This window comes from Haematobia irritans, chromosome 3, assembly GCF_050003625.1.
Source record: "Haematobia irritans isolate KBUSLIRL chromosome 3, ASM5000362v1, whole genome shotgun sequence".
NCBI lineage: Eukaryota > Metazoa > Arthropoda > Insecta > Diptera > Muscidae > Haematobia > Haematobia irritans.
In genome coordinates, this window is record NC_134399.1 from 193,849,204 (window position 1) to 193,862,679 (window position 13,476).

The 13,476-nt window shown below is 30.2% G+C and overlaps 1 protein-coding gene across 1 annotated transcript; it reads left to right on the forward strand.

Moving 5' to 3' along the window:
- Positions 1-358: 358 nt before the first annotated feature.
- Positions 359-12,566, forward strand: MFS17 (Major Facilitator Superfamily Transporter 17). Its single transcript, XM_075301071.1, has one exon. It carries the CDS (start codon positions 696-698, stop codon positions 2,478-2,480), a length of 1,785 nt encoding a protein of 594 aa, XP_075157186.1. The 5' UTR covers positions 359-695; the 3' UTR covers positions 2,481-12,566.
- The last annotated feature ends 910 nt before the right edge of the window (positions 12,567-13,476 follow it).

Consider the following 13,476-nt stretch of genomic DNA (forward strand, 5'->3'; position numbering starts at 1 on the left):
CAAGACTTTACAGGAATATTTTGGTTTTAATTTATAATTTTGATTATTTCAGGAAAAGTAATCGCGAAAATAAAGTGATTTTCAACTCGAAAACCGAACATAGTACCCACCTTTAAACCGGATATGCTTATATAACTTATATCAGTTAATTTGAACTCTTTATAGTTTCTAATCTAATATTTATAAGAGACTATGATTGAGATTTTTTATTATCAAATATTCCAGAGATATAACTATATATTTCTTTCAATTAATTTCTTCAACAATTTAACACATACTACCCTCGTTTTCAATTACAGGGTTGTTTAAGGCACGTGCTAATGACAACATTACATTTGTAAAAAGTTGGCAACCCTAAGCAAGTACAAAAAGTGAAATGATTTCGGAGTACAAGAGAGATTTTATAAATTATTGTGAAATCATTTTAGTTTGCTGTCTCCGTAAAGCTGGTTGTTTGCCGTGAAGTGCCAGTGTCCGTCATCGCTATCGTTTGTTTGCTTGATTGTTGCGATATCGGGTCTATCGTCAAAGCGAGTTCTGGTTCATATTTCCTTGATTCCTACTCTACTCATGGAAAGAAAAAACAACAAAATAAACAAATTCTATTTTGTTTTTTGCGCGCTGCTCGAGTGTTTGTTATAAACAAAGAGGAGAAATAGTACCCTGTACTACTCGGGTCATAGAGATTAGAAAATATGCACAACTCGTATAATTCCTTAAAGCAAGTGTCCGATGGTGGTGCTAATAGCAAAAGTCCGGTGGCGGCAGCGCCTCCGGCCAAACGAAAAAATACGAATCCTTTCTGTTTAAGTATAGTTCATAAATTAAATGCCAAAGTACCTGCTCGCCTTGTCCTGTATATGCTGTCATGGACGGGATTCCTGGTGTCGTTTATGATGCGTAATGATATGCACTTAGCTATAGTGTCCATGACAACTCCAGCAACAAATGTAGCGTTATCATCCACCAATGCTGGTGGTGGTGGTGGAAGTGTTATTAGTGGTGGTCAGAATGCCACATTACACAATATTGTGCACAACAACACTTCCGTAAATAATAGAACGACAATGACAACACTACTGCCGTCGTCATCGCCGTCTATCAACAATGTTAGTGAACCAGTCTCTATTTCTGGACAAGAAGAACGCCTTGATTACTATGATTGGTCGGAAACCGTACAATCCCTCATTACAAGTTCCTTCTTTCATTGCTATGTTCTATCGCAAGTTTTTGGGGGCATTGCTACCCAACATTTTGGAACGAAGAAAGTATTTGGCTGGTCCCAATTTGCTACAGCTCTCTGCAGTTTGCTAATGCCCATGTGTGCCGATATACATTATGGACTACTTATAGTCCTGCGTTCCATTCAGGGATGTGCATCGGGTCTGACATGGCCAGCCATGTATGCTGTCGTGGGATATTGGATACCTTTGATTGAACGCTCACGTTTCATGTCCAGCTTTCAGGGATTCAGCATTGGCACAGGGCTAACATTTGTCCTGGGCGGCTTTATAATCAAACGTTTTGGTTGGCAATATGTTTTCTATACAACCGGATCGTTGGGAATGTTATGGTGTTTCTTTTGGTTCTTGTTAGCCTACAATACGCCTCAGGAACATCCTCGCATAACAAAAGAAGAATTGGAATACATTGAAATAAACATTAGTAGCGAAGTGAAGAAATCTCTGGGAAAGAAAGTGCCTTGGAAAGATATTATTACCTCGAAACCCGCCTGGGCCATAGCCATAACGACATTTGGCCGCATTTGGATACATTATGTGTTCATAATAAATGGACCGAAATTTATGCAAAAAATTCTCCAATTCGATATAGAAACAAACGGAGTACTCTCTGGCATGCCCCACATTTGTTCCTATGTTTCGTCGGTGATATTCTGTTACATTGCCGATAAGTTACTACATCGAAATTACATGACATTGACAAATATAAGAAAACTCTTTACGGCTCTCTCTCAAGTTGTACCTGGTGTGCTGATCTTATTTATTGGCTATATAGATGATATAGTTCTGTTATTGGTTCTATGGTTCATCACCGTTTCCTTTATAACGGCATCGTATGCTGGAGCAATGGCAAATATAGTGGATATTGCACCAAATTTTGCTGGACCGGTTTTGGCTTTTTGTCAAACCATTCATATGTCTGCTTCATTCCTTTCGCCCTTGGCATCGGGTATGATCCTTCACCCGGACACCGATATTGATCAATGGCGAACTGTGTTTATAGTGGCCGCAGCTGTAACAGTCATTACATATTGTTCCTATCAGATTTTTGGTACGGCGGAAATACAAAAATGGGATAACATTGATGGATCATCTATGGCCAATGGCAATGTGCCCTCGTCATTGGGGCCAGCAACCACCATTATACCACAAGTAGATGATGACGATGAAGAGGATGAACATAATAGAATGTTAACAAGGAAAAATGGTAAAAATGACAATAGTATAACCAATGCTTAGTATTTATTTAAAACTAACACAAATTTACTTAATTTATATATGAGCCGTTATTCTCAAATTGCAATATATTACTTAATATATAATTAATTAAAATTCATTATACAAACCTAGTACTTAGAAAGGGGCCATTGTTTAGCAATTCATGTGTGAAATGCAATTTAATAGATGTTAAAAATAATTATGATTATAAGTTCTTGTTATTAGAACCACCCCATCCTCTATACCCCTTCCACACATACTCTAAATACCACTTGTAATTATTGGCCTGTTTAGTTTTCTACAAAACTCGAAGCACTTCTTGCCCTCCAAAGCACAGGTTTAATAACCGCATAATGACATTGCACAATTATAAGTTTTGTTAAAACCCTGAGAAAAATAACTAATGATGACGAATATGCTTCGTGTTGTTGTATGTATGATGTATAATGGATGGATATGGAAATAGTACTGCCTTTCTATTTCTAGTACAGTGATATCAATCATCTTTGAACTTTTTAGACAAGCAAGGATTTATTTTTGAATTCCGTCTAAAAGTTCATATTTCTATATATTGAGAAAGCCGAAACAATTTTTTTTGCATATGTATAAATCTTAGTTTTATTTAATTTTAATTTTTTTATTTACTATGTCCTCCAGGACATACTCATTTCTTTTTTCTTTAAACTATCTTAAAAACTTATCTTTATTATTTCATGAATATTAACATAACCTTACAAAGTTGTACAATAAGAGCAATTTTCCTAGAATTTTTTAGGAAAATTGTTAACACATTTCTATAATCCAAGTGCAATGTCGAATTAAACAAAGTTCTTTAAATTATTTATTAATTTTCTTTTTATTCGACCTTTATCGATATATAATGAAATGGTTAATCAAGCAGATTAATAATTTCATTATACAAAGTTCTTTACTACAATTTTTCTCTCGCCATAAATTCAAACTATAAAATTATAATTAAAAATCATGACGTTCGAAAAATTTTATTCGTAAAAAGTTCACAGGAAAACATTGAGAGTTTACGAGATTTTTGGTAAAATGAAATTTTGCGTTCTGCGAATTAGTATGCTCTGGTTTACTGGAGTAATCGGATATAATTAGATCTCAATATTGGTCCCTCTAGATATAAGCCGCTATACACAGATAATATATGACGAGACATAACATCAGATCCAACTATATATTTAGGGATATTTATAATTATATCTAAGGTATTAGATAGATCTATGCCAATATTGAGGTCTGATCAGATCTAATTCCATGGTAAATAGATATGATTAGATCTTACCATTTTTCCGATTTACTCATATCTAGTCGTATCTCTCAATTTTTCAATGGGGAATATGAAATTAAAAGTGCGGATTAGAATTTGGCCAAGGGTGTTTTCTCTATTACTCTTTAAATTCATGCATACGACAACTTGCAGGGAAAGGCATCAAAATTCGTATTTGACGTCTGAGATTGAGATGTAAAATTCGAAAATCGACTACCAAAAATTCAAACCGACTCTTTGTAATCTCTAGTTAGAATAATTATTTTTCAAAATTTACTCAAATTGACCTATCTTAATTTTAAAATCGACCAATTCACTTTTTATATTGCGGCTAGGACATTCCATCAAATAGAATGAACGGCTTTATTAAGGCACATATCAAAAAGACTTAATCGTTGGCCCATTTTTTGTAATAATCAGTTTTATATGATTTTTAAAAACGAATTAAATCGAAGGAGTTTTTCTTTAAATTTATTGAACTCCTACGAAATTTTTGTCTTGTCGCTTTGTAATAATAAATTAAATTAGCCCAAAAGTCGATTTTAAAATAAAAAGATAAATAATCAAATTCGAACTAGTCTTTTTTCAAATTTATAAAAAAAATGATTAATTTGGGTTTGTCAGTCACATACCCGAAGAATGTTGAAATACACAATAAAGCTGAGTATAGTGGTAAGCGATAACATATCGACTAGGGAATATAAAAATTGGAAATTCAGTTTTTGTCAACTTCAAATTCCACTTCGGCTAGGTATATAAAGTCGAAAATCGACTTTATATACCTAACAAGTCTACTTTTTGTCAAAACAAAAACCTCTAGAGGTAATTTTTAGAATTTTGCTAGAGAAATCTACCTCCAGTCAAAAAAACCTGAGTTGATTTTTGTTGATTCAGTCTTCAAATTCCTCTGATCGAAATTTAAAGTTTTTCAAAATTGACTCAATTCGATCTATTATTCGAGAAGTCGGTTTTAGAATATTCGAGAAAGTCCAATGTCCAATTTTAGGGAGAAAATCTAGACAAAATTGTTAATCGGAAAGATTAAAAATATCATAATTTGGGAAACCTCTTTTTATTTACTTGAAACAATTGAAAATTTAATTTCTTCTTGTCTTTTGTTTATTTTAATTTAAAAACCATAAAACCATGTATGATATTTCAGACCCTATCAAAGTATCTTACGTTGTTACATTTGATAAATATATTCCCCTATTTTCGAATAACACTTGTCTCGGATCGTTGATCTGTTTAATTTTTTGCTATTTCAATTGAAAATAATGCTTATATACCTAGGAAAAAAGTAGAAAATACATAACTGGTTGAAAATTTTTCAAAAGTCAACAACAATTAATATTTTTCCCTTAATCACAAAATTGGCTAGTGGATTTTCCGTAATTAAACCACAATTTTGAACATCAGAAAAACATAAAAATCGACTTTGAAGTATAAAAATTAATTTCTGATTGCAAAATGAACGCATCGAGCATTTATATGTTGTGGAAGTTTTTATATATGAAAGGCATCAAAATTCGTATTTGACGTCTGAGATTGAGATGTAAAATTCGAAAATCGACTACCAAAAATTCAAACCGACTCTTTGTAATCTCTAGTTAGAATAATTATTTTTCAAATTTACTCAAATCGACCAATCTTAATTTTAACCCTCGGACAGACACATGAGTCTGGCCAGACCTTTTTCGATTCTAATTGTAATTAAAATACATTTATAATATAGCTAGAGACTTGAAACTTCTGGTACCCTCCTAAAATTTTATTACCTATCGATGTGTGAAAAAATCAGTATTTTCCGTAATTAAACCACGATTTTGAACATCAGAAAAACATAAAAATCGACTTTGAAGTATAAAAATTAATTTCTGATTGCAAAATGAGCGCATCGAAGTTTTTATATATGTAGGTTAATCCAATTTTAGTCTATATCAACATTTTAAAAGAGGTCTCTATGCAATCTACAAATTCGTGTCAAAAATGACACTGATTAACTAATCGAAATATCATAATGGTTGAAAATATTTGAAAAGCCAAGAATTTTCAAATATTCGAAAAATAATCCAAATTGGTTAGTGGAATTTCCGTGTTTAACCCCGATTTTTAATGTCAGAAAAAAAAAAAAAACAAACCAAAAATATGCTATAACTTTGTCTCTTGTGAAATACAATATTTCCATTGTATGAAGAATTCGTAGAGCATCGAATAGGACATTATTATCTAGAGATAATATAAATACACAGTCATATGAAAAACTTTGAAGTTAATAGTGACTTGCGAAAATAAATTGAATATAGTAGTTGTAACTGCAAATGAATGGGTTCTAATCGCAAAACAGTTCCAATACGAATTTTGCATATTAAATGCATAGTAATATGCAATAATTTAAAATGTTTATTGCCCTTTGATGCCAATATGAGGAAATGCCTTTTACTAAGGTTTTTTTATTTTTATTCGCACATTAAAAATCCTATCTTTATTCAATCTTCAGACTTTAATTGTTATAATTTTGAATTGAGGAAACTTGGTAAATTTAATTAACTGTCATTAGAAAAATACATTATCGATCTCAGAATATTAGATGTAGAATTTTCACACCTCTGTGCAAAATTATACAAGTTTTTTTTTTTACATTTATCAGATAACTAAGCTTTTTTGCATAAGAATAGGGATTTTTCTATTTATCCTCCACCACAAGTGGCAATATATTTATTTAATATTTACATGGAAATTTGTATTGCGTGTAATTTTCATTTCATTCAGTACAGTTCTGAGAATTAACAATCGTCGTTATTGTGTGTATTGAAGATTATGGGTGATGAATGCAATGTGTTAAAAAGCAACTTTTTTTTCAAGTTCATTAGACCCATTAAAGTACTATTTTTATGGGTTTTTGCTGAAACAGCTTAAATAAGAGAAGCTATTGCAAAAATATCGTTTTTTACATTTAAAATCTGGCTTCTGTATGAAATGGCACTTTGCAAATTGAAACTTGAAAAAGCTAGACTCATGTATAGTATGCAGGTAGTAATATTGCAAATCTATAATTCGATTTTGGCCTATATCGGGAGGGCGATTTAAGTCAACATAAAAATTAGAGTGATCAAAAATCCATTTTTTTTAAAGTCGGTTTAAAAAACCTGACTATTTTCCGGAGGCGTTTTCACACAAATAACCGGCATAGCCGGTTAAATCGAATTTCATAAATACAAGTATTTTCAAGTGGAAAATCTAATTTTATTGTCACAAAACCAACAAAAGAAAAATAATTCGATAATTTATTAAAAGTTGAACACAATTTCTTCATAATTCAAATATTCGCTATTTGAAAGTGTTGCAGTTTATTAAATTGGCAATTTTAGAATGAAAATATAAAAACCGAAAGGCGGATTTTGAAGTTTTGAAAACACCGGTTCCACCGAAGGATAAAAACCGAAAATCGGTGTAAGAACATAAACCGGCCCACTGTAATAATAATTCGATTAAAAAATTAAAAGTAACGAAAAGTCGATTTTTATATTTTTAGCAGTAAGTCGATTAGTGGAAAATTCGACTTTTGGGTCCGTAGGGCGGCAGCAGATACCGAACAAGATATATGTAGAACAGTATTCGATTTGTTTTGATTTAGAGAATCGTGAAAAGACTATTGATAAATTTAGAGATAACTAAAAGTCAAATTTTACTATTTTTGACAGTAAGTCTTTTGCTCAAAATATGTAGTTTGTTTTTTGTCGATTTTTGGTGTCATAAAACTGATTTTTTAAATCATTTTCGAAATGTTAATGAAACTCAATTCTCTCGCACGATTTTTCGAAGGTAGTTAAGGGAAGGGATTATAATCAAACTTGTATACTTTTTTCATTTTGGAAAAGACTATTAGATAAATTTAGAGATAAGGTAATATCATAGACCAAGGAAGGTATAGACATCTCAAGTGAATTCACAGCGCTGTAGTTTGTCTGCACACCCTAGAGGGCTCTTTTTCGTCTGCAATTGAGTGATTTTTTAATTTGGCTTTAATTTATTTTCTTTCCTTTGTTTTCGTGATGAAACACCAAATATTGTAAAAGCATATAAAATTCTTTACATCCACACCTTTTTTGTAATGCAAATTGACTGATTTGTACGGTTATTCTCGTTTCCCAAAAAGAAATTGAGTCACTTGACTGCGCAATTGAGTGGAATGACTGCGCACTGCAAATAAACAAAACCATGGTGGATTATCAAGGTATGTCTCTATTTTAATTGGTCTATGGTAATATCAAATTCAACAACTTTCGACAGTAAATCAATTACTCGAAATGTGAATTTTTTCGATTTTTGGATTCCTGGAACCGTTTTCTAAATTTTAATGAAATTCAATTCTCCTTTCTTATGACTTTGGTATCACAATGCACTGAATAGTTTACCATAAGTGAGTCTGAATGAGTCGGGCTGCCACTATACCTAAGCTAACCTACATTTTCTTTGGAAAATTTTTCCAAGGTAGCTGTGCTATTTTTCAAAACGTTGGAAACAATATTTTTCAATTTTTTATTATTTTTCAAATATAAACTTTTGAATTTTGTGATTAATGAAAAAACGGACAATTGACCCAGATATTCTCACTTTTTGATGAGTTCTGTGAACTGCCAAATATTTTAGATTAAAATAAAAAAAAATAGATTTTTTTGATTAATTTAAATTGTTCAATAGCCGGATTTTGAATTTTGAGTTCATTAGCATTTGAGGTAAATATAATATTGCACTTCAAAGTCGATGGTTGACGTTGAAAGGTAATTTCATCTAATTATACATTAAATGGGATTTATTTACATGCGGATTTTCGAATTATTTTTTTGTTTTCTATTACCATTCTAAAATTTATTTGAGAGTATGGTCGAATTTGAGTAGCAAGCAATTTTATTAATATGCGATTTTTATTGATAAGCCTCTAAGGTTTGAGATTACAAAAATTGGAATAGTCAGCAAATTTATTTTTATTTTTTTTTTTTCGTGGTAATGGAATATTTTTTTTTCTAGTTTTTTGTTTATTTAGATATAAAAGTCATGTATACTATATCATACCCTATCCAAGTATCTTACGTTACATTTGATAGATGTGTTCACGTATACATATTATGAAATTCATGTTGTTTTGTTTTTTCTCCTATTTTCCTAATAACACTTGTCTCGGGTCGTTGATCTGTTTAATTTTTTGTTTGTTATTCCAATTGAAAATAATGTTTATATATCTAGGAAAAAAGTAAAAAAAGACAAAAATGGTTAAAAAAGTCAATAATTAACCGTTAAATGCGCACTGTATCTTTTAAGATAAAAATTCTCACATCTTAAAATTTTTACCGATTTCTATGAAGTTTATTGTATTTCAAAAACATCATAACCCTATTTTTTTAAAAATATGTTTTTCCGAAAAACTTGTAGAACTTCTGAGTAATCTGCAGTCAAAATTTAAAATCAAATTTTGACCAGAAAATCAAAAAAACTACATATTTGAAGTTAAATAATATTTACCAGATTTTAAAGTAATATTGGTTAGTGTAAACATATCTCTTTTTCTATACTTAAATTGTTTATTTGTACAACTATTTTTCAAAAAAAAAAAGACACATACATTTCTTTTTAAAAATGTGGTATGCAGATGTTCTGATTTTACCATTTTGCATTTTATATATTTTTCGGAGGAATCGGTGATCTTGTGCATTTAAGGATTAATGAGGCGACAAAATTTAGAAAAATGATTTGTCCATTATCTACAATATTGGCTAGTGGATTTTCCGTAATTTAAACCACGATTTTGAGCATCAGAAAAAACATTACAGTCGACTTTGAAGTGCAAAATTTGATTTTCAGTTTCTGACTATAAAATGTACGCATCGAACACTTATATGTTGCGGTGGAAGTTATTATATCGGTTAATCCAATTTTAGTCTTTATCAAAATTTTAAAAATGGTCTCTATGCAGTCTACAAATTGGTTCCAAAAATGACTCCGATTAAGTAATCGAAACATCATAATGGTCGATGGTTGAAAAAATTTTAATAGCCAAGAATTTTTAAAATTTGGAAAAATAATACAAAATTGGTTAATGGATTTTCCATGTTTTAAACCCGATTTTTAACGTCAGAAAAAAAAATTAAAAATCGACTTTGAAGTACAAAAATTGATTTTCAGTTTCTGACAGCAAAATGAACGCATCGAACATTTTTATGTTGTAGAAGTTGTTATATCGGTTAATTCAATTTTAGTCTATATCAAATTATAAAAGAGGTCTCTATGCAATCTACAAATTCGTGTCAAAAATGACTCTGATTAACTATTCGAAACATCGTAATGATTGATTGTTGAAAAAAATTTCGAATGCCTAGAATTTTGAAAATTTCGAAAAATAATACAAAATTGGTTAATGGATGGATGTCATAAAAAAAATAAATATCGACTTTGAAGTAAAAAAAATCAGTTTCTAATTTACACATCAATCATTTATATGTTGAGGTTGATATGTCCGCTTTTATCCAATTTAAAAAAGCGTTCTCTGCAATATCGAAACTCGTATCAAAAAAGACTTGATTAACTCGAATCGAAACATCATAAATTTTACTTTCAATTAATAACTTTGTGACACTTTAGTGCAAAATTATTCAATTTTTCATAAATAGTTTTGTCTCTTTTTGGTCCATTTATGCCACTTTTATGGATAATGGGCCCCATCCAAGTATATTTTCGTTTCCATTATAAAAATTATGAAGACTTTTTTCATTGTCAAATGTACACCCTTTAAAAACCTGGCGCCCAAAAGTATGCAAATATTTCCCAGCCATAACACTGCTATCAAAAGAAAACGAATCAAACACTTTTTCGAAAGAAAAACATGATAACTTATTAAGCGTCTATTAACTTTTTAGATAACATTGCGAAATGGAAATAATTTTTATCTTCATATCATAAAAAATCACTCATTGTTTGAAACTTACTGTAGCGAAAGAGTATCTCAGTCTACCTGCCTAATAACTTTTTCATGGCATTCCTTTAAAAAATCGTCTAAAAGTATGCAAATATTTTTCAGCCATAACAATGTTTTCAAAAGAAAAAAATTCAAAAAAGCTTTATCACGTACATCGACAACAACCAGCGTTTCCGTTGGGAATTTCTAAATCGTGTCAATCGCAAGAAAAGGCGGCACACTCATTTTGAAACAGTGGCACACTTTTTCAAAAGAGACAACATGAACTAATTGAGCGTCTATTAACTTTTTAGATAAAATGGTGAAATGGAAATAATGTTTATCTTCATATCACAAAAAATCACTCATTGATTGACAGTAGTGCAAAAGTAGCTCAGTTAACCTACTTAATAACAGTTTTCGTGGCATACTTCTAGGCGGTGCAAGTATACGTTTGGAAAAATAATGTTATGTAATGTAATGAATTCGAAGCTTGAGCTCGGTTATTTTTTAAGCAATCAATCATATCCGTAATCTAAGGGAATTTAAAAAATTTACAACATAGGATTTGAAATTTTTCAAAAAACTAATACGGTATCAAGGGAATTAATTAAAACATGGCACAAAAATGAAAAAAAGTATGGCATTTAGTGGCACATTAAAAAAGTGGTACAAAAGTGTCACCTCTTGTAAAAATGGCACTGTCGACAATTGATTTTCAATTACCATAGTTTCCATAAATAAAAATTGATTTTAGTAAAATATGATTTAGGCTGTTCTTGGTAATTGAACCACACTTACTTATAAAAAAATGTGTGTTTTACCCCAATGACGGCTTCCCACATGCACATGTGTTATATAGAAAATGTGTTTGTTTCACCAGATGCAAAGCAATTGACAAATTGTAATAATGTTTATGTTAATATTGTAGTAAAAATATTATTTGTTTGCGTGTTATAGTTATGAATAGAGAGGGAACGATAGATAACTTGCCACAAAACAGGTGCTACTATTATTGGCTGTAAATTTTAAACAAACTATCATATAATTATGTACATACTATTATTATTATTACTACTACTAAGCCTTGTTTATGAATGAACAACTATGAATTGATTTTATTCTTTCGGCTTTCTTAATAACTTGATTAGTTTCTTTATATATAAATATATATATATATATTTTTTTTTGTTTGTTATATTATTACTATTGTATATGTGATCAAAAACATTCACTCTCTATCTCTTTCTCCCTGGGTAGCAATCACTATGTTAGTGACATTGAATAACCATTTCATTTTTTTTTTCTTTTTTACGTTTGAAAATAAAAAAACGTGCTGTGTGATAAGAATAGTTAAGCATAAATGTAAAATAATTCTAACAGTATTTGTATTTTTTTTTTTAAATTACAAACCAGAAACCATAATAAAACCAAAAAGTAAAATACATCACTTTGTTTTTTTTTTTTTAATTTTCGGTTAACTTGCGAAAATCTAGAATTAAGAGTTAAAACAAAAATTTTTAAGAAATAATAGAACAAGGGTTGGTTTCTAGATTTTTTCTATTTTGTTATAATATTTTCAAAATATTATTTCTTCTTTTGTATGTTAAATAAAGACATTTTTAATTATAATTCTATATACAAACAAACCATTATAATAGAACATTTACATGCAACATACTTATATACTTAAATCTATACATTTTTATTATTAAGAAAACGAATGAAATCGAAAAATGATACAAAATGTTATATATTGTAAAATAAAAAAAAAAGAAAACAAACTACAAACAAATCAAATCTAATGAAATCAGATAAAAAATCAAATAAAAAATAAATAAATTGAAATACTTTGAAAATAATATTTACAAATTGAGAATTTTATTTAAACACTAGGGCCTTTATTCTCTTGTAATTCAAAGTCGGTTTTGTATTGAAGAAAATAATTTATTAATGTTTCGTTCTAAGGTTTTTTTCACAGAACTCAAAATTGTGTATATCAAGAAAAATTAATATACTATATTTATTGAAAATAAAGCCTACTTATATAATTTAAATTAAGAAAGAACACAGTTGTGTATTAACCAGTATTTTCAATACCCCCTCTCAATTGGACAATTTTAATAAATTTCGAATTGTAACAAAGTTATTAACATCCAATGGTTTTGTAAATATGTCAGCAAGTTGTTCTTTGGTTGATACAGGCTTTATGTTAAGATTTTTCTTCATTATATGATCCCTTAAAAAATGGTGGCGTATATCAATGTGCTTAGATCTTTTGCATTCTATATTCTTTGCCATTGCAATACACCCAGCGTTGTCCTCAAGTATAGTAATTGGATAATCTTCTCCAACAACCTTTAGATCTTGAAGTATTCCACGAATCCACAATCCTTCAGATGCAGCTTGGCTTAGTGCAACATACTCTGCCTCACTAGATGACAGGGCTACTGTAGCTTGTTTCTTACTTGACCAAGAGACCGGATTTCCAAACACAAAGAAGACAAATCCACTAGTAGATTTTCTGTCCTCTGAATTTGACGCCCAATCAGCATCTGCATACCCGATAAGGATTTCTTCATTTTTATTATGCTGGTACACTAGAGACATATCTTTCGTAGTTTTTACATATCGAAGTATTCTTTTTAAAGTTTTCCAATGTATTTCTCCAGCGTTTTGTTGAAACCGTCCCATATACCCAACAGAGTAGCATAAATCTGGTCGCACACTCAGCATTATATACATGAGAGAGCCTAATAACTCGCGGTAAGGTT